This window comes from Lagopus leucura, unplaced genomic scaffold, assembly GCF_019238085.1.
Source record: "Lagopus leucura isolate 7727_CA_CO unplaced genomic scaffold, USGS_WTPT01 Super-Scaffold_73, whole genome shotgun sequence".
Classification (NCBI taxonomy): Eukaryota; Metazoa; Chordata; class Aves; order Galliformes; family Phasianidae; genus Lagopus; species Lagopus leucura.
Window position 1 is genome coordinate 38,071,204 of NW_024962252.1, and position 21,539 is coordinate 38,092,742.

The 21,539-nt window shown below is 46.2% G+C and overlaps 1 protein-coding gene across 3 annotated transcripts in view; it reads right to left on the bottom strand.

Moving 5' to 3' along the window:
• Window positions 1–19,727, bottom strand: part of TRAF3IP2 (TRAF3 interacting protein 2) — a 26,893-nt gene extending 7,166 nt beyond the window's left edge. Inside the window, exons 1-7 of one of the 3 annotated variants that reach the window (XM_042884601.1) lie at window positions 19,425–19,727; window positions 11,778–11,864; window positions 10,835–11,554; window positions 7,612–7,801; window positions 4,818–4,993; window positions 3,514–3,602; window positions 1,729–1,797 (exon numbers count right to left, since the gene is read on the bottom strand). In XM_042884601.1, coding sequence (XP_042740535.1) covers window positions 1,729–1,797; window positions 3,514–3,602; window positions 4,818–4,993; window positions 7,612–7,801; window positions 10,835–11,554; window positions 11,778–11,793 — 1,260 coding nt within the window. In that variant the 5' untranslated portion in view covers window positions 11,794–11,864; window positions 19,425–19,727. The remainder of the gene's footprint in view (window positions 1–1,728; window positions 1,798–3,513; window positions 3,603–4,817; window positions 4,994–7,611; window positions 7,802–10,834; window positions 11,555–11,777; window positions 11,865–19,424) is intronic. The other 2 variants (XM_042884584.1, XM_042884592.1) reach the window with 2 other exon arrangements.
• Window positions 19,728–21,539: the final 1,812 nt, after the last annotated feature.

Genomic DNA, 21,539 nt, shown 5'->3' on the forward strand with positions numbered 1-21,539 from the left:
GGGTTGAGGGAGGCAGCCAGAGGAGGAGGAACCATACATGGCAGGGGGAATTGCTCTCTGCGCATCCCAGTTTCTCCTACTGACTGTGCAGGAGTCCCATGGGAATTCTGCCAGTTTGTTTTTTAAGTGTTAACGATGTTCTTGGCAAAACCAAATTCACTGTGGTGTCTAGTTTCAATACCTCAATTATACATGGTGAGTTCATGCCTAATCTGTCCTGGCAATGATCCCAAAATGCATGGCTGCATTGCCACAGCAGAGGCCCCAGGCTGGCTGCGCACGCAGTAGGCACCATGCCTGCATGGTAATGTATTTGAGCTAAGGTGTTCTGCTGGAACTCCTAAAGAGAAACAGCACTGGGCTGGGAAGATTGAGTGTCTCTGCTCAGGCTGGGGAGAACCTAGCACTTTGTCATCTTGTCCCCAGGCCATGGAGAACTGCCTGGAGTGAGTTAGAGGCCTGGTGGCTTCCCAGCAATGGATGAACGAAAGGAAGCTGCATATATTGTGACATCAAGTCACAAAACAAGTGATTTGTGTCCAGCTTTTTTGTGTTTCTGGAGTACTGTGTCCAGGTCTGGAGCCTCCAGTACAAGAAAGACAGGGAACTGTTGGAGAGGGTCCAGAGGAGAGACACAAAGATGATCAGAGAACTGGAGCACCTCTCCTATGAAGACAGGGTGAGAGAGCTGGGCTTGTTCAGCCTGGAGAAAAGAAGGATGTGGGGTGACCTCATTGCAGCCTTTCAGTACCTAAAGGGAGCCTACAAACAGGAGGGGAATCAACTCTTTGAAAGGGTTGGTGACTGCAGGACAAGGGGAAATGGTTTTAAGTTGAGGGAGGGAAGATTTAGGTTGGATGTCAGGATGTTCTTTACTATGAGAGTGGTGAGGTGCTGGAACAGGCTGCTCAGAGAGGTTGTGGATGCCCCGTCCCTTGAGGTGTTCAAGGCCAGGTTGGATGGGGCCCTGGGCAGCCTGGTCTAGCATTAAATGGGGAGGTTGGTGGCCCTGCATGTGGCAGGGGGTTGGAGATTCGTGATCCTTGAGGTCCCTTCCAACCCTGGCCATTCTGTGATTCTGTGTGATTCAGCTGTGCTGGTGTAGTGGGCCTACCTGGCTTGATCCTAAAGGAGATGTGCACTTGCTGCACCTCTGAACTTCCAAAGCTGCTGTGAGGGACTGTGCTGGCAACAATGTAAATTTTATTGCTTACATTGACACGAAATGATGAGAGCAAAACTATCATTTGACTAACAGAATACCAATGTCCAGTTTACATATAAGATGGTTGATTCAGAAGAACCCTCCCATGTTTTAGATAACAGAAGCTACAGGTGAGAAGCGGCATGAACATTAGCCATACTGTGCAGCCTGGGATGAAATACAGAAACGATTTTAACCATGCACGGGTGAAACACTATTTAAATATGAGACAGAGGAACAATTTATCCAATAGCAGCTTCAGTATAACAGCCAGCACTGGAATTTGATAGGAATGCCAGGATTAGCACTTAATTTCTTAAAGACAAAGCTTTGGGACCATGAGAAGCAGAAGTGAGTGAGATCTGCTTATGCCCTCAATCACAGGCCTCCATCATTTCAGTAAGAGCAGGGAAGGGCAGAGTGGGATTTTGCATTTTAATTCAGCTCCTGCTACTATTACAATAATTCAACCATTCTCCTCAGGTCATCTCAGCTGTCAACAAGGTTGAATTGCTGTTACATACATCACCTAGGTAGCGTTCCATCCACTTTATGATGTCAATACCTCGTACTGTGTCCTCAAATATATCGATCTGCAAGAGAATGAAAGTCTGTGGTGAGCATTCTTTTGCTTTTCCTCCCCATTTGGTGGCACTGAAAAAGTTCCCAGGTGCCTGTTTCTTCCCCTAGTTTCCAAAAGCCATGCCTACTTTCCTTAGGAAAGAAACATCACATGCATACAAATGCATACACACACACATGCATGTACAACATCTCCCCTTTTCTGTGCAGTCCATAACTGTGCAAGCCTCCCCACTCTCAACACTTTTGCATACTGGAACAAGCAATAACCTCGGTTGGTATACATTAGATATTGAAAATGTATGAACTAGATTTTTTTTTCTCTCTGTAAATATCTCATGAAAGTGGACAGCTTCCCACCTTCTCTTATCTGCATAGTTGCAAAGCTCCACTATTTTTTGGCTGCAAGGATATATACTGTCAAGTTTTAACTTCATACTGCATTACATTTTCAGAATGTGCGCAGGGAAGTCAGCCAGGTCACTGACACTGAATGCAGGAATCCAGGCTTTAGGCTGAGCAGAGAGATGGAGGACTTCCTAGCACTGAATATGACCATCATTGCTCTCTTCCCTGAACACTCAGCCCAGAAACTGGAAGTCAATGACTGTGACCAATGGAGTAATTATTAACTTCTCCAAGCTTGTGACAGAAGAATTATGTTCCACTTCAAGGGTGGGTTTTTCTTCCCGACATATTTGTTTCTTGGCTTTGGGGCCATTTTGCTGTATTTATTTTTCTGTAGCGTGCACCAAGAACTGCCTGTCCAATAGGGGTGCTATTAATGAACCTTCTGCCCCATACCTCCATGATGCCCAGAGCTTTCTTATGAATTGGCTATAGTACAAAACTGCTGGAGAGAAATACAATTTCAGTCTCTGGAAAAATTCTTTGATTCACAAAAATAAATAAGCATGGGCAAAACCCCCACTGAGTTTCATTCAGTTTAATGATAGCCACTTGCTTAAACGCTTTCCTGAATTGAAGCCAGAGTGAAGGTTGAGGGGTCAGATAGCATATGTGCTTGAAATAGGAAAATATGAATCAACATTTTGATGAATGCCGAATACGAGAGCCTCTACGGGATCTCTCCTTTGAGGGGGTAGTTATGAAGAAGCAAACTCTTGAGAGGTTAAATGAAAATCTGGACCGTTCATGGGATCAGACAGTAGGACACAGATCTTTTCAGGCCAGTGATTTTTGAATCCCTTTTAGAAGTATAACGAAGCAAAGAAACTACGAGATGGACTGTTTCATTAAGCCATGTGAAATACACCAATTCTAGACCTGTTTTCAGAGGAAAGGTATTCACATCTGAAGAACCAACAATGTAATAGCATCTCAGAAAAGACACTAGGATGGGATGAACGTGAAAACTGACCTTTTCTAATATTGGTATTTCAGATCAAATATGAGACAATGTTAATGAAATAGCTCACAAAAAGACCTCCTGTTATTGCCCATCTGGTGTCACTAAATGGAATTTTCCAGGGTCATTATTAAAAGACATCTCAAAGTATAGAATTCAGTTAAAACATGAGCAAATGAAATGGCAAATCATTGTTACAACTTATGGCCAGCTCCTTCCATTTGCGGCCTCCTTAATCAGCAAAATACAATAATAAACAGAAAAGCATTTAAATGGAACATGTGTGCCCTCTGCTTTTTTAAGAAATGCCTCTTTTCTTCCCTGGTCGACTGTCATTTTCTCTGGAGGGTATACTTACAGCAGTTTGAAATCCATTTACAAGCAGGAAGTTCACAAATTTCATGACCTCCACTGCTGTGTCCACGGAATAGGTTATAAAGACCTTTCCTAAGAGAGAATCCATACGAACATGCAGCGCATTAAAATACACCATGGAAAGAGTGAGACTTTCACAGCCTTTCTTTCCCACTGTGCTGTGGGTTCTGCCTACATATGTGTCTGCAGATTATTTACAAAACAAATGCACAAACCAAGTGTTTTTTTCCCCAGCTCTTTCACGTTCCTGAAGTTGAGCTCTATCTCACAGCTCGTGCTATCCAGCTGCGACCTACAGCTGAGAGCTGGAGGAGCCCCCCACATGTTGCCCAGCCTCTCCTCACAGCAGCATCAGCTCCTGTGTAGGACAGCAATGTCTTCAACTACCTTTGCCAACAGTGAAGGAGTTTTCTTACTAATTCAAGAGCCATGCACTCCCTGGTCAAGGTACACCAGCCGGCTAATGACGCCATTTTGTCGAGTAATGCCTTTACCTGGGGACTCTGACTGATAAACTGCAACTTACACATGACTGGAAACTTGTCACAGCTCACTCCTTCAGGCCAGAAAGATGCAATGTGGGTCTTTGAAAGGGGCTTCTTTGCATAGTTTATTGAGGAAAAAAAGAAATTGAATAAAGGAAAAACAGAGGTCTCTGCAGGGCTACGAGGGGATGTTAGTTATGGTATATCCCACTGGTCATCCAGCACAGCATTAAGGAAGCCAGCTCTTCTGAGACCTGGCTTTCCTACAAGAGTTGGAGAGCGGAAGGGTTTGGGGGGCTGGAAGCAGAGAAGGCACCTCAGCAGGAGCTTGTGCAGACACTGCTGTGCGCTCCTGACCCAAAGCCCTCTCCTCTAACCAGGTCAGGGAGAAACTGAGGTCAAGACTTGGCATTTTTGTCTGGTTTGGGACAGGCAGAAACACTTCATCCCTGGGGCTTTGTTTGTTATTAATCTTTTACTGTAAGTTTCAGTGCCTCCTGCCTCAAAGGGACATTCTGTTTAGCAAGAAGTCATGAGAATAATCTAAACAGTATTTATTTTTTGTAAACAAAATAACAAGCAATTAATGACAATTAAGTTTTCAGGATTCAAGGGAATAATTCCATTCCACCAGACATAAACACTCACACCCTACGGATGTGATGACATCCAGTATTTTCTTTTCTCGCTCTCTTTGTGCCTTAATGTTGTTACCCCCACCTCAACCCCCCGAGTTTTCCCACCTAAAGTTGTCAGGCTGCTCTGTAAGATCTCACACAGCACAAATTTGCTAACCACTTACGCAACTCTTCCGGCAAATTGCTGGTTCTCAGAGTTCCCTTGGCTGCAGGGTTACTGAGAGGTCTTGGGACAGCAGCTGGAGTCGGAAAATTGTCAGAAGGACAACAACATGCTTCGTCTGGGCCACATGCCTTTTGGGGCAGCTGGCCGTTAGGTAGCTGGTTGTACAACTGGTTTCTGCAAAGAAAAGCAAGCAAGGATATAAATTACTTCTTTTCAGGTATTTTTTTTTAACACACTAAGAACTTTGTGTATTAGCTCAGTAATGTTCTTGAAAACATGCCTGGCACTTCTACTTAGTTATTATAGCATTTTTTTTACATGAGCCCTCAATACCTTGGTGACAGTCTACCATGAGACACAGTTCATTGCCTGTTTTTCTTTTGAGCCCAGCTCCCATCTCCCTACCCTTCCCTTTTTCCCTTTCCATTTTTGGGACTAGGGGGCCCACGGGCCTACTGCCTGCCTGACATGGGCATTGATCTAGATAGCTCCGTGACATGCAGAAGCAACACTATTCACAGGAATAAATTTACCTCATAGTTTAGTACTGCTCAGCATGCAACTAACAGAAGCAAAGAATATTTCTGAGCTAGAAATAGTGCTACACATGTTAGACACGTACTGGAGCAGAACGGCACGTGGAAACGCTCTTCCCATTGTCTAAAGGGCAACTCAGCTGCTTACGGCACAGCTGCTATCTGAATGTCCTGTGCTGCACAGGAGGTATGGCACAAGGAGCAGGAAAATAGACACCCAGGGCACTCCAGTTCCAGCTGTGGTACAGCAAGGAGCTGTTCCAGTTTTGGACAAAACTCAAAAGTTTTGCTAAAGGGAAAAAGTTCAACTTCTTGACCAGCAACAGCAGGCCCAACAAAGGTTTCTCATGTTGGGAATTTGTGTTCTGGAACCATACCAATCTTGCCTAATATCTGCTCTACTTGAACAAATACACAGAAAGAAAACGATTTTAGGAAGCTTAGCAGTTCTTGTATCACTACGCTTTGGGTTCACAGGTCAAGTCAACAGAAAGGAGAATTCACGCCTATTTTTACATGAGGTGTAGTGTGAATCTGCTGGACTGCATCTGTTGGATGAGTGTTAGGTTTCTCTGAGGGCTTTTCCCCACAGAGCAGTGATATTTAGTCAATCAAGCCCACTCTCTTTTATTTCCTTGCCTTCCTTAAATGAATGATGACAGTCTGGTCACAGCATGTTTTCTGTTGTCACATTAAGATCTGGTTTACTCATTTTGGTACAGATGTTTTCTGTTACAAAATGCTCTATAGGCAAATACTGCCATCACATAACTGCTGTTCCTGGAACCAGCATGCAAACACCAGCAGCACAGCCACAGGATAGGCCCCAGGTATTCTGGATTTCTTTTTGCAGAAGCACCAAGAAAAGCAACACGTACCTCATCATAAGCCACAAAAACTACCCTATGGCTGATTTCCAGATCCTCCCCAAACTTCTCCTTACCTAACAAATATGCCAAAAACTAAGAGTCTGATTATAAATTTCACTAATGCAAAGGATATCTGCTGTACCTCAGAGTTGCTATGTTTTCATTCAAACACTTTATAGCAATTATCTCTACTGTTGCTGCAGCCCCCTGCTTTTCACAGGCCAGAGCAGTGCAGTATTTCAACTGTCCGTCTTGTTTAGTTTTTCCCGTTCTCTCACTTTTCTATGAAGAGAAAACCATGTATGTGGACATTTGCTCTTTACAACTGTCTGAAAGAAGGTTGTGGCGAGGTAGAGGTTTTCTACTTTTACCTCTTTTCCCAGGTAACAGTGAAAGGATAAGAGGTAATGGCCTTAGGTTGCACCAGGGGAGGTTCAGGTTGGATATTAGGAACAATTTCTTCTCAGAAAGAGTGGTGAGGTAGTGGCACAGGCTGGCAGGGAGGTGGTGGAGTCACCGTCCCTGGAGGTGTTCAAGAAAAAGGTACATGTGGTGGTTGGACTAGATGACTTTAGAAGTCTTTTTTAACCTTAGTGATTGATCTTACTGTTCTATGATTTTCAAACATGGACGCCTGCAAGTTTAACACCTTTAAAGTACTTTGGCATTTACATAAAAATGGTCTGCTTTCAGATGTGCCAATATCAGTTTTACTTCAGCAGCTGAATTTGGAGAAAACCCTTCACAGGTAATGCTTGTTAAAGGTGCACTTAAAATGGGAGGGAGACTAGAAGCATGGGAAATCAATATTTGAAAAATAGTCAAGAAGTCCCAGCTGAGAAGTGCTAGATATGATGTGTTTTATTACTACATGAGAAATCGTGGAAAATGCTGCAAAATGCAATGGAGAGATACATCAGTGTCAGACAAGATTTTCTCCATTTTTCTCTACACTACAGAAGCGATAAGAAGGAAACTGCTGACAGCCAGTGACTAAGGCTCCCAGGCTGGCACACCAAAGAGCTGAAGTCTGCAGCGAGCCTCCAAACTGACCTTTGCTTTCAAGCAGGAGAGCTCTAAAGTTTCAACTGAAGTATTTTCAGCCCCTCATCTCTTAACCTTCAAGCATTTATCTTCCCTTACTGTGTGTGTTTCTGGGTGCGCTGTGACAACATATCAGGTAACTGCCTTTGAAGTCCTTCAGGGTAAGGTCAGGCCCCTGCCGCGTGTAAAGTAGCAAATAAAGGAAACTATCCAGCATCTCGCATGCACCCCTCAGCCCTGGCATGCTAAAGTTACAAGGCTTCAGAATTACAGTACAAAGCCCAACAGAATCAGATTAGAGGAGCTTTGATGTGCGCATGCACAGCCCCCAAGGCATACTCACGGGAATCGAGGAGGACCAGGGGAGGAGCACAGCCTCTGGAGAGGTCGCTCGGCGGTGCCCTTGGGAGCACGAAGGTTGGAGTAATTGGGGATGACTTGCTGGGCTGGGCGGATAACTCTCATGCAGGGTCCAGGAACAGGAGGGAGCGGTTGCGATGTGTGGGCAAAATGCTGGTAAGGAGCTCTGCCATCTGGGAAGGTGAGAAAATAAAGGCAGCAACTATCATTTCAGCCAACACATTTTTGCTTCAGTTTGTGTTTAGTCCTTTCCAGGCACATCCTCCTTCATTTCTAGGGAAATGGAGCAGGTTGGAGGCATTTGTAGGAATCTCAGACTGAAAGAGGTCACTTACAGTCTGAAGTTACCCCACCTGACACAGTTCAGGTCCCGGCTGCGGGTTGTGCTATTGGGACAACCGACAGTTAAACACTGAGGGCTGCTTCATCCCTGCATGTAAAATGGCTCAGTGGTTTTGGTGGTTTGTTTTTTTTTTTTAATTTCTCTCTGGCAATGACTGGAGAAAATGAATCATCCGAACACTCTCATGGAAGCAGATGCAAAATCCTGGAACAAATCAGTTTGTAACAGTAAGGCTAAACAGACTGTGATTATTGTAAATGAAAAGAGAAAAAATAATCTCTCCGTTTGTTATTCCACTTGGTATGAATGTTCTGCCTCGCTGACCTTTTAAGGTCCTGCTGTTGGTCCGGTTGCCATCTAGGAGGCTGCAGGGAAACCCAAAGTAACAATTTTGCTCAAGTAATTCTGAAAAATCTCACTGTTGCTGGCCATGTACACGTAATGCTTTTAATAACTAGCATCCAGTGGAACCATTGGCATAAATTGAAAGAGAAAGCAATGTAAGCTGTTTGTTTCCAAATGGGGAAAACTACTTTTTTTCAGTCTTTCTGCTTGCAGTTTTCATTAGGCAGCAGATCTGCACACTTTCAAGCTGCTGTGCACAGATCAAAGTCCAGCCTGGCAGGGCTTATTAGCACTGCATGATTATGGTGTTATGAGTTGGCTCTGAAAGCTGCAATGCTCAAATGCCATTTTTTTTCTCCTTTAGATTGTTTTTTTTTAATCCCTTTAGCTATTTTGGTGTCATGCTTTTCTTTTCCTAGCAGCCATGAGGACTAATTTTTTTTAAAAAATGAAGAGGAAAAAAGAAAACAAAGCTTTAATGAAACCACACAGCTCCAGAAGCCAGCACTTTAAAACCAACTAACCAACCCCCCAATTACAAAGAGATTTCTGATGCAACTGTGAGTCGGCAACATCTTATTTGCTGGATTCTTTTAGGAGATTTTCCTGTCCCTTTCTTTATGTTCTAACAGGACAGAGCAAAAGAGGCTGGAAGAACAAAAAATGAAAGTAAGTAGGATCTGCTCAAAGATTCCTCCTGAGCAGTTCCAGGAAAGCTGGCAGGGCTCGTGGAGTTTCAGTGTGGTTTACAGGTTTTTAGGTTGGTGCAAGTTTCACCAGTGCCCTTTGGACATGTTTGACACTGTAGTGCTGTACTGGCTGCCAGCACTGCTGTTCAGAGGCACAGCACGGTCAGGCACACACAGCTTTCATATACGAATAACTGAACAAATGGTCCCTGGCTACACAGCATTGCTGTGAGGATTTCTTTGCCTTCAGAGGTAGTTTTGCTGCTGTATCCCCAATAGCAGGTGTCCAGAACCAGTTCAGAGCCTACAGGCACAATCCATGCTATTGACGCAGCCTGGGAGAGGCGTGTTGCAACACACAAACTGCGCGGCTTTGTTGTGGGCTGCCCCTGCCCAACAATTATCTGCAACACAAGGAGCTGTCAGGAGGTGATTTATGCCGTACCAGGCAAGTGAGAAACAGGCGTGCAGTTGCCAGCTTCTTGGTCCTGACCAAATCTGCTCCAGCCATCTGAGTTTATTTTATTCTTTTGCCCTCTGGATATGGTTGAAACACCAGTGATTTTTCTAAAGAAAGCCCTTCAGAGCTCCTGCTTTGAAACAAATGACCTCATTCAGTAAATGTCCTGTTTCTCACGATGCCCACATGTGGAGGAGGTAAACAGTGAGAGGTATTGTGCAACCAGCTCCTCTTCTGCTCAAAGCTAAACTGAAGTTAGAAGGTACAGGCAGAAAAACAGAGGCTCTTCTGCAAATGTTCAGCTGTAGTTGCTGATAAAAGTCCATCTGTAGCCCCTTCCCCACTGCAAAGTGCCAAGACCAGAGGTGAAAACTGCAGCTCTGATACTCCAAGTCTCGTGTACCTAATTACAGTGCATTACTGGAATGAGAAAACTCTTTAAAAAGATGTAATATAAATGCTGTGGAGTCAACAGAAGGTTAAGAAAGAAGGGTTATCAGCCACAGGCCTACAGCTTTTTATTACAAAGCGAGCCCCAAACTGGTTGAGGTCTCCCAAGCCTAATGTAATATAAATTGTATGAAAACAATGATATTGCTGTTGGATGTTCAAAGCTCACTTCATAACAGATAAAAATCTCGGAGACCGAAAAGGAATACTAATTAATAGCAGGCTACAAACTGCGCCATAGCCTCCAAAAGCCAAAACACCCATATTGACTGAGTCACATCAGTGCTCAGTGATATGATCACCAGCAGCTGAGCGGGGTCCATTTTAAGTAATGGGTTTTCATTTCAGCTGACAGCAGAAAAAATGAGGTTGATGAATGTCATGCTCTTTTCATACAGAAATAAAACACATGCATTAGTTTGGTCATAGAGCTGGTAGATACTGTTTAAAGAGATCAAGGGTAACTACCCATCCTGGTTCTGGCAGGAAATCTCAACCTCAGGGATCCAAGCTGGAGCAAGGAGATCCAGGGAAACAACAGGAATTAAGTCAATAGAGGAGGTTGCAGAATGACTGATGCAAGGAGGAAGAAAATGACTAGAATATGAAATAACAGCAGGCAGAAGGCTGTGTGTGCTCAGCATGACTGACAACGGCTAGTTTCTAGGCAAAATCATTAGCCTCTATTTGATGAGTAACTGCGAGCTCTTTAATTTTCTATCTGGCTCAGAGATTTTGCATCAGACAGTCTGGCTGAATAACCCTAAAACCTGGAAATATGAAATGGACTGCAAATCATTTTTTACACATGTTAATAATTGCATGCTGCAAAGGAAATACAGTAGGAATATGCCAGCTCAGTGAATGATGGCTGCAGCACCTCCAGAAAACCTCCTTCAGGGTGAGCGGTGCTACTTACGTGGGCCATGCAGGTGCTGCTCTGCCAGATAGTGGTGCCCACGGAAGCCATAGGCTTGCGCAGAGGGGTTGGGATGGGGCAAGTGCTGGCACCTGGGGGGCTGCTGAGGCTCAGGTCCAAAAAACTCTCTGGAGATCAGTGGTCCTGGGAGGTCCTGGGGGTTCACCATGGACACAAGCGGTAAGGGAAGCTCCAGGTGCCTGACACCCATGACGTCCTGGGACTGGGAGTTGTAACCTGTGTCCTCAGTTGCCAGCTCTGCTGGGAGTTTGTTTCCTGAAGACTGCTGTGACCACGAACTCCCTTTGTCGTTCTCCTCCAACGAGTCCTCAGGAGCATCACGCAAGCTCTGCTCTGACTTACTGGAGTTGGTATTGGCTGAAAGCAGTGGTCCTGGCTGCATGCCTGATTTGTCCATAGTTAAAAGATGCATCTTGGAATGAACTACTTCCAGTATTGATTCACTGGGGGAACAGAAACGCCCACATTCATCGGGATTGGTATATTCCGACCACGGCCTGCTGTCCGGCTCCATGGCCAGCTGGTGATGCGCCAGTGCTCTGCAGAGATGTGCTGGATTGGCATGTGGTCTCTGGCACTCCTCGTCCTCCACATTCTCTACAGAAGGCTGTGAAGCCTCTTCCAGGGCAGGTTCAGGAAATGGGGAATACAACATGGATTCATCCACTTCCACTGGTATGCTACGGCTCACAAAAGTGCCTGAAAAAAACAGAGACGAAACACTACAGATTGACCTCCAGAAAGACAAATGCCTATTATCAGTCACTGCTCAACGACTGTCAGTCGGAATACTGAAGAACAGTATGCATTCTTTGCATTCACATTAAGTTTTTCTTAGAAGAACGGGTAGAAATTTTGGCAAAGGAGTAAAGCGGAGGGTTAGCTGGAGTGCAGGTAGCACAGTGTTATAATTTGGACTAACCTGACACGGAGGCCATTTCCCAGTTCTGTAGTCACACAAGAAATGGGAGTCAACTGCCGTGCTGCAAGGTCAGAATTTTCCAGCAAACTGGAAAACAAGAGAAAGTACTCTCGTGAACATGGTACAGCTTCACAAAGGCAATAATCCCAAAATAACTCTATCTCAGAGACTGGAAAAGAAATACTGCTTAGATTTCTGGAAATTACATTTTGTAAAACAGACACTTTTATGGGATTTCTGAATCTTACTGTTCCTGCTGAGACAATGGGAAAAAAAAAGCACATGAACTGTCTCTTGTAGGTAATTTCTGCACCCGAAAAAAGAGAAGGCTGTGTGAGTATGGAGATTTGGCTCAGGCATATTCCAAGGAATTCAATCACATGCCACATTTTACTTCAGACCTTCTAATAATAGCTTTATACCAATCCCTTGGATCTGAACTTCACTGCACACCTAGCTGAGCTGAGCAATTTCAAATCTACAGCTGGCTTCCAAGCGTTGCTATTTATTTTATCAAACCAGTTAATCCATTCTATTATAACATGGTTATTATTTCAAATTATTGAGAATTATAAGACAATTTAGAGACTTTGGTTACTGTTGGGATTATTTTTTTTCCCATTCTTCAGAATTACTTTGGGCTCCAGACATCAAAATCCTCCCTTCCCTTTGGGGATACTGCCAGTAAGTTTGGCCCAGCCAAACAGTCCCTAATGACAGATGCCTCTACTCCACCTTCTCTTAGAATGACAGCAGCAATGACAGGTGAGTGATGTGCTCTTGTTGTACTCACCCACTGGAACGAGAAGTACAAGCCTTACTGCAGGCTTACACACAGCATCCCATTTATGTTGAAACAGAACACTGCTGGACTTAAAAAACCTTTGGAAAACGCAAGCATGGTTTCAGTTCTCTTCAGTGTTCTCTGTCCTACCCAGCCTGCTGGAATGCTCAGAAAGGGCTTTGTGACACTCTTGAAGTTCACAGGTGAACCAGCAGAAGCTTAAGGTACAACATTCATTCACTATCAGTTTCCATATCTGTGTGCCACAGGGTATCACAGAGGAAAGAAGCTCAAGCAGATAGTCACTGAACTCAAGCAGGAAGTGGAAAACACCCCTGGTCCTTCACCCTGAGCTGGAGGCAACCAAGGCCAAAGCACAGCAGAGATATGTGCTGATGCAGCTGTTCTGCTTCCCATACTCAAGCCCTTAATTCCCAGACTTTGGCACAGAAATAGATCAGCACGTTTGATATCAACATGCTGATTTCTGCAGCCATCTTCATCCTCTGGTATTGGGGTGAGATTAACTTGCTCCCACCAGATGCTATTCCCTGACATGGGGTACAGAGAAACAAGTCTGGGACTCATTACTCCAGCTGTTTTCCTTCTACCACATGGAAAAAGCCAAAATCCCAAGAAGGAGCATTACTGAAGAACAGTCTAAGCAATGTAAATGACAGTGTTTGACAAGAGAATCTGACTCAAAAGCCTGGTAAGGCAAGTCAAAATCACAGCACGTTTGAGGAGATCTTAGTGATTCAAGGATTCAGCTTCAGTCACACAGTAGCTTGAACAGAAAGTTCAAATGAAGAACATATTCAGACAGTCACAGCATTAAAAACAGTTGAACAGGGTCACAGAGGCAGCGTCCCAGCCTTTACCCTGGCTCCTACAGCTATATCCTACAAAAGCAAAGAACGTGCCCAGTCCCACAGGGCAAGAGCAAGGCTTTAAGTTTGTGCTGATCAGATCACGTGATGTGCGTTCCCCCCTCAAAGTACCTCTGGTATAGCAAACTCTCAGTGTAACATTTACTGGAAAGTAGGATAAAAATTGTGCTTTGCTGCTGCTGGGCTGCAATGTAAATACTCTTCCTCTGTGTAACATAAAACCCACCTATGCAGATCTACCACAGATTCCAGATACACAACCTACGCTGTAAGAAGAACATCCACAGGGAGAGTTTTCCTGAGATAATTATAGCAGCATAATGATGTTGGCAAATTTTCCCATGTAGACTAGCCCTCTGAGCAGCCATTAGCTACACCAGCACAGCAAACATGCTGCTGCTCTTACAAAAGGCAGGGTCTTGTGCTCAGCTGGCACAAATCATACAGCATACTCTTAATCCCTCATTGAGCAGCTCCAATGAGCTGGTTCCTCTTCAGAAAGGGCAAGCTCAGCTGCAGGCACCTGGGCATGGCTGCTCCCCTTGAGCAACGTGTGTTGTCTGAGCACTTTACCAGCAGGTTGAATTCTTTGCAAACACCCAAACACGGCACTTCAGGAACAAATCTGCAAGGCCTGATATACAATGGCATTTCTTCAGTGTTCTCTGGAACAGCCAGATCAAAATGCATTGAATCCACGTCCACTCTACCTAACAGCTGTTGGTTTAGTTCCATGAAAAGAAGAACGGATTTTCTACAGAGAAACCAAGAACTCAGTCCAAAGCATGGGGAAGTAAACAGGGGTCTCTTTCTTGACTTCAGCAGGCGACAGGATTTAAGAGTTACTGAATTCTTCTGGAGGATACAACCTTCCAACCTTCCTACCCATTATCAATGGGTATCTGCAAAACGGATTATGCGCAGACTATGTGAACCTAATGCAAGGCACAACAGGGGCAGGAAAAATGCAAAATTATTTTCAAGTTTTCATAGGGTGTATTGACTATTCCTTTCAGAAGAGGGAGATTAAGACCTAAGATACTAAGATATTCCACAATTACTGAGCTACCAAGCACTTCAAATGGCTCACTTCAGAACAGTTCAAGATGTTTTTCCTATTAGTTTGGCCCTCTAAAAGGACACATACCTCTTTATCACTTAAATCAATGCAATACTTAAATGACTGCCTTATCTCCTTCCTATGTAACATGCACTGAACATTATGAAAACTACCCCAAATACCTGAGCAAAAATAATTTGGTCAGACAGAAACGAGACTTGATTCCACCTGCTATATATTTCCCTGGAAAAGCTTTTAGCTTTTTAAATATTGCTTTGCTTAGCTCCTGCCACAGTGCAGCCGAGCAGCAAAGGCTGAGCTTTGACACCTCTGCGGTCCTACTCCTGTGGGCTTGAGGCAGAAGGCACTGAGGGGCCTTTGGTGTTAGAAGAGACAGATCAGTGCAAAGGAGGAGCAGTGACTTCACAAATCTCCTCCTCTCTCAATAGCTCTGCTTGGCAAGGAAGGCTGTCAGAATACCAGAGTTCTGTCTGTAGAGACAGCCCCAAGGGCAAGTTTACCCTGGGACATGCTGTATGCTTTGAGCAATGCTGGTAGTAGTATTTGGATGGGAATTCCCGGGAGAAATCCCCTCACTGCTGGAAATGATAGAGTAGAAACATTCCTCCTCTAACAACAGCGCTTCAGGACATTAGTTTTGCACTGCTGAAGATCTTTGGCTTCTGGAAAAAGACCCAACACTGAGCCCATTATCCCAGTATTTTATGTAGCCTCATGCACTGCAACTTCATTAGGTCTCCTCTGACTTTTTTGTAGGGCTTATCTTGCAAGTACAGTCAAGCAGTGGACAGAAAAATAACTTGCTTAAGTCCCTAGTGTTGAAGAATTAGGGTAAACATACTAAAATATCCTAAGAAACCTGTAGCCTGATCCCTTTTCTGGCACCAAGAGCACTGAAGAATGTAGATCATGTGCGACCTCATTTCCAACAACACTGCAGCTTCAAGTCAGATCATGATATTGCCAGGAAGCTTCAAGAATTTAATATACCCCCTGCACCGATGACTATGCAGGAGATTACTGATAACCAGCTGGAGCTTTTGCTTATATTCCTGTTTGTAATAAAAAGAAGAGGCCCTTCCTAAAGGGATAGAGTGGCCAAGCCTGGGCTGCTCTCAGAAATGCTAAGGGAACTCCTTAAATATCCATTTTCTTTCTCTTCCTCTCCTCATGCATGCACTTCCTCAGCGTGCATCAAATAAGCAAAAGACTTCCTGGGTGGGTGCTCAGCGACCCACCAGACAGTGACCCAGGTTTGTGGGCAGAAATGCTGTCCTAGTTCTCCTGTGAGGTTTCCCAGACCCTGCGTTCTTCCATTTCTCAGAGAGGGAGTTGCTGGTGCCGTTCCGCCAAATGCCTCTTCTCTGGGACACAGACATGAGGCTGGTGACTGCCACTTCTGGACAGCTGCATAAATGGGAGGGGAACAGACTCTTCAGTGTGGACAGACCTAAGAACAACCCAAGTTGGAAGCAAGGGCCAAACTCCTCTAAGAGACATCTGAAAGAAGCAAGGGGCTGCCCAAAGAGACGAAGAGTGTTGGGTCTGGGCCCATCTCTGATGTTCACTTCTGTCTGGTTGTGAAATCCATCAGGCATCCCATTTATTCCCCAGACTTGTCAGGATGCACCATCCCAATGCATACATTAACCATCGATCTGCTTCTAATTAGAAAAGTTCTGACAGCGAATAAACAGAAGAGGAAATCTGCAACACAGTGTATCTGCACTCCTGCCACTTTCAGAGAGGGGGAAAGTCATCTCTAATCTTTTGATCGAAGATCTATTTGCATACACCAGTGAAAAAGAAAACATTTGGATGAGAAAGGAACCTCACCTTTCTTGGTGCACAGCAAGCAAGGGAAGGTTCTTTTATTCACCAACCATACTATTTCTGAAATAACATGCATTTAGAGTAAGGCAAAGTTGTGATCACAAGGGCTGGGGGTTGATGAGAACTTTTTCACTTCCAAACAATTCCTATGTACTTTGTCTGAATCATTCAAGCTCTCTGGTGCTGCAAATATCCATCTGTAAGATGGGAGTAATTGGATGCAGAACTTGCAAGCTGTCACGAGGATACACGCATCATCGAGATTGCAACCAATGCTGAGATGGGGTCACATAAGTCTAAGTGCGTAAGCAGATCACGTTAAGCACAGCTTTCTCTACAGAGATACCAGACTCAACTTTCCTCAGAAAAACAGAGACAAATCCTTTTAGGAAGAGCAAGCGTTATGTTTACATTAGGAGGGACTTCTTCACTCAGAGGGCGGTGAGGCACCGGCACAGGCTGCCCAGAGAAGCTGTGGATGCCCCGTTCCTGGAGGTGCTCAAGGCCAGGTAGGATGGGCCCTGGGCAGCTGAACTCAGGGGGGCAGCCCTGCCCACAGCAGGGAGTGGGACTGTGTGGGCTTTGAGGTTCCTTCCCACTCAAGTCATTCTAAGTGCAAACGTGGGAGCTGTTTTGAGTCTAACAACCTAAACAAACATAGCCAAGGGAAACCAAGCTTAGTAGCTGCACTTCACCACAAAGAATTTGAGCTGTTGTCATCATGGATGCTTACCCTCTCCCTGGGGGTACCTTCCACAGTTAAGACCAAAGCAACATGTCACATTCTGAGCCCACATTTTAAACTCCCTAGGGCAGGTAAGGTTTATTTTCACAACTTCTGAGAGAAGAAAAGTGATCTGGAAACAACATTTCTGTTCCACTCTGACTATGGTTGCAGCCATGGCATAAAAGTCTGCCTATACCAGGAAAACATGATAACATGCTTTCACACCTCCCTGCCTGGCAAATATAATATTCTGTTTTGCAGCTCTAGCATCTCTACACCTCTCTGGATATACACTCTGAAATGTGAATAAAAGGAATCCTAGACAACAAGAATTAACAAACTAAAAGTGCAACACTCTTAAAAAGCACACAAGCAGGAACCTCAACTATAGGCAGAATTCCCTGCTATGGCTGCAATGATCTTAGACGTCTACTTACAGGCATTTTAAAAATGCGTTTGCTTCCCAGAGATTATTTTCCGCCTATTTCTGATGCTCATTAATTTTCCACAGGCACCAAATAACCCCCAAACTGGGATATCCCACAGCCCCACTACATCTGCAAAGCACAAAACCATTAGGCAAAAACTGGGGACAGCTGAGTGGAGTTGCATGGGAGGACCACCCGAGAGGAGCCAACCTCCCTGGGGGCCACGAAAGCCTATTTTCCTATAGCTTTGCACTTTTTTGGGAGCATCTAGTTCCTAACAAGGGAACATCTCCAGCATCTTGAAGGCTGACGTGCTTGCCCCTAACCACTCTGCCCTCTGCAGCGTGGGCTGCCGGGTGCGTGGAGAACACTCAGGGACCTGACACGTCTCCCTCAGCTGCTGTGATAACAGCCTTTCACACGCTCACTCATTTGCTCTGTGAAACGTGCAGAAATGTGTACATCTCACAGACATGCACCCTCTGCCAAACTTCAAAAGCCACTGCTGGTGGTGAGGGGCACTGACTGACACACAATTGCACACATTTGTTTCCTTCCTTAAAAAGATTAGTGAAAAACAAAACAAAACAAAACACTTTTTTTTTTTTAAGTACTATATGCTTCAAAACATAGCTGGTACTCAGCAGGACCTCAGAGTGTGAGGGTATCACAGGCAGCAGCACAGGCAGCAGAGGCTGCCCAACAGCTGACCCTGCTACACATGGTCCTCACAGCGTACACAGCCTGCGGCCAAGGGCAGCAAAGGGAAACTCAGAGCCTGTCTGAAATGGAAGAGGACATTCCTGAAGTGGTTTGCTAAAGAGAAACAAGCATTTAAAAACTGTCATCAGTGAGGGATCAGGTCACCCTGTGGGCATGGGTCCTGACCCAACACTCACCTTCACTCTGCCCACTGCAGTGCTAAACTGCTTCATCTCCTTGACCTGACACAGCCTCAGGCCATTTCCCAGGGATCTGCCCAGCAACGAGGTCACAGCTGTGCCCAACAGTAAGCGATTGGGCATGCAGGGGGCTGTGGGGGCACACCTGGGATCTACCCACAGAACAACAGGCTTTCTGTCTCAAGGCAGTGGGGCTGCAGAGATGGACACACACGTGCAGTCGACAGCAGCATCCAGGCTGGGCCTCGAGCCTGCGTGGGGTGTGCAGGACTGGGCAGTTCTGGTCTCTCGGTGGTGGCTGAGGATCAGTAAGCCCAAACCTACTGTTCTCACTACTCAGCCCCACAAAACCCACATCCTGAAACAAACGGCTACTGTTTGAAATTAGAGTCATTTTTACACAGCTGATTGTACTGTAATTAAAAAGCAATGCCACACCGGCTCGCTCCCACCGTTTCCATACCAACACCGTGGAGGGCTGAGCAAGCTGGGCCCAGAAACCTGCTTTTTTCCTGCTCTCAGTGGGTCTGAGGGCCTGTCTGGCACTGCTGGGAGCTGCCCTGGCACTGTGAGGCCCAGGTCCCCATGGCCACCTCCAGCTCTGTGCCAGAGGGCATAAGCTGCCCTGGGCTCACACAGCCGTGTAGGGAGGGAGCGGGATGGGACCTGGCTACAGGCACTGCCAGGCAGCTATGCAAATAGGCAGGACAGCATTTCAACACCAGGCGTGTCCCCTTCCAGCACTTACCCCAAAACTCTCCTGATCAGAAAACAAAAAAAAAAAAACAAACAACAAAAAAACAGACTGCAGTGAAATGGCTGAAACATGTTGTGACCATCTGTGAAAGTCAGCCTATCGTTAGAACGAGAGAGAAGGGGGAAAAAGGGAGGGAGAGAGACATTTGAGGGGGGGGGGAAAAAACATTCACCGAGAGCCAAAAGTGGGTCAGCAGCTCACTGCGGGCAGGGACCGAGAAGCGCAGCGTCTTCAGCACTCCTTACCTTGGGCTGAGGGACGCTCGCCCTGAGCTCAGCGGGAAGGGGACAGGGCTGGAGCGAATCCTGCGGGCTCTGCGTACACCCGGCTCTCCCTCCTCGGCCGTTTTTTTTTCTCCTCCTTTTACGACAGCCTCCCTTCCTCTCCCAGGTAGGCTGCAGAACTGGCTCTGCAGCAGGAAGTGGAGGAGGCATGCAAATCACAACGCGGAATGGGGAGCTTCGTCGGCAGCCGCCGCGGGGGAGTGGAGCGGCGTGGAGGAGCCACGCGCTGGGCTTCACGCTCTCCGAATGCCCGTGCGCGTCTCCCTGCCGAGGGAGGCCGGGCTGCTCTGCGGGAGCAGAGAAACAGCTGTAGGGGAAACCCGCTGTGAGTCCTAAGCAGTGTGCCTCACTGGAAAAGCCGCCGTGTTTTTTGTGTGTTTTGTTTTTTTTTAATCCTCTGTTACTTACCGTCAGACCCAAGCATTACAACAACGGTGATTCAGCCTACCAAAGAAAATCACACCGTGACGATAACGAACTACATAAAGAACAACAACAACGAAAAATTTAGCGTCTTTTTTTTTTTTTTTCTTTCTAAAGTTTGACTTTTAGTCACTTCCAAGCTTTCCTCCTGATGCCTTCCCGCTGCTCCAAGCGCTGGGTGAGGCAGCACTGGCAGCCATTTCTCGGCTGCTGCCGCAGGATGCAGCTGTGTGTCCACCTGCACCGCCTCGCTGACCTACCCGCTCCACTGCCCTCTCTGCCCGGAGCTGCTCCTGATCTTTACCCTACATCTTAGTTTAGCCTTAGGAGGAGTCTGTCTTGGCTGCAGCTGTGCAGCTTCAGGCGGCTGCTGGCTTTGTGCTTGACCGGCTGGCCTGCACACATCTAAATCACATTCCTTGAATCCAGGCAGTGCTTCTTGCTCCTGCACCCATTCCATGGCACGAGGATCCCCCCTATGGAGACACACCGCCCTCAAGCCCTGCTCATGGCTGCAGGCTGAAGCCGTGGCCCATACACTTATTTCCTCTTGTGAGATTTCTTTGGGAACGTTTAGATGGCTGGGAGCAGGCCCGTGCTGAATGCTAAGCGTGGTTATATATGCAGTGGTGCTCCCTGGGGCTTACCTTCTTCTCAGAGACCTGAGGATCTCAGCCCGGCCCTCTGTCCGACTCCTTTCCATCCTCTTCTGCTGAGGATACCCACCTTTCCTTTGGGGTCATCCAACAGTATGCTTCTGGGCTGAAGCCAGAAAACACTCAGTTAACAGCATCATCCCACAGATGGGTGTCAGCGCTCCTGCTTTAACACAACCAGGGATATGCATCCTTTGCTGCCCACAGAACTGGGCCCTGGTGGGGAGCACTGCCCGAGCAGAGCTCAGGGCCTGAGGAGGAATGGCCCAGCCCTGAGTCGCACCGAATTTGGCTTCCCATCAGCCTCATGGCAACTGCACTGCAGCTTGCACCCTGTGGCTGCACCAGTGCTAAAAGCAGGGCCTTGAACAGGGGTCTGCCCTGTATTGCTGGCGGGATCTGTTTGTAAAGGACTGTGTTGTGCTGCCATCAAACATCTCTACCTTCACACACAATACCATCAAACACTTCTACCTCCTATTCTGGCAACAGCTATGGACAGGCCTCTCTCATTCTCCACTGTTTATACCCCTGGATACCATGCTACAGAAACACAGACTGATTGAGGCTGACTGAGACCCCTGGGTCCATCTGCTCCAACCTCTGTCCAAGCAGGGACACCTAGAGCAGGGTGCCCCGGTCCAAGTCCAGCTTTTGGAGATCCCTGAGGAGGAGACTGCAGCCTCTGAGAAGCCTGTGCCAGTGCTCCATCACCCATACAGCACAGGGCTGCCTGGTGTTCAGAGAGAACCTCCTGTGTTCCACTTCCATTGCCCCTTGCCCTGGCACTGGGCACCTCTGAAAAGGCTTAGCTATGTCTTCTTTGCACTGTCCCCTCAGATATTTGTACATCGATGAGATACCCCTGAGCCTCCTCTCCTCCATGCTGAACTGTCCTAGATCTCTCCAGTCCTTTCAGCATCTTGGTGGCCTTTCATTAAACTCTCACCAGTAGCTTTATGTGCTCCATATGCATTCGGCCACCTAGAAATGCCCC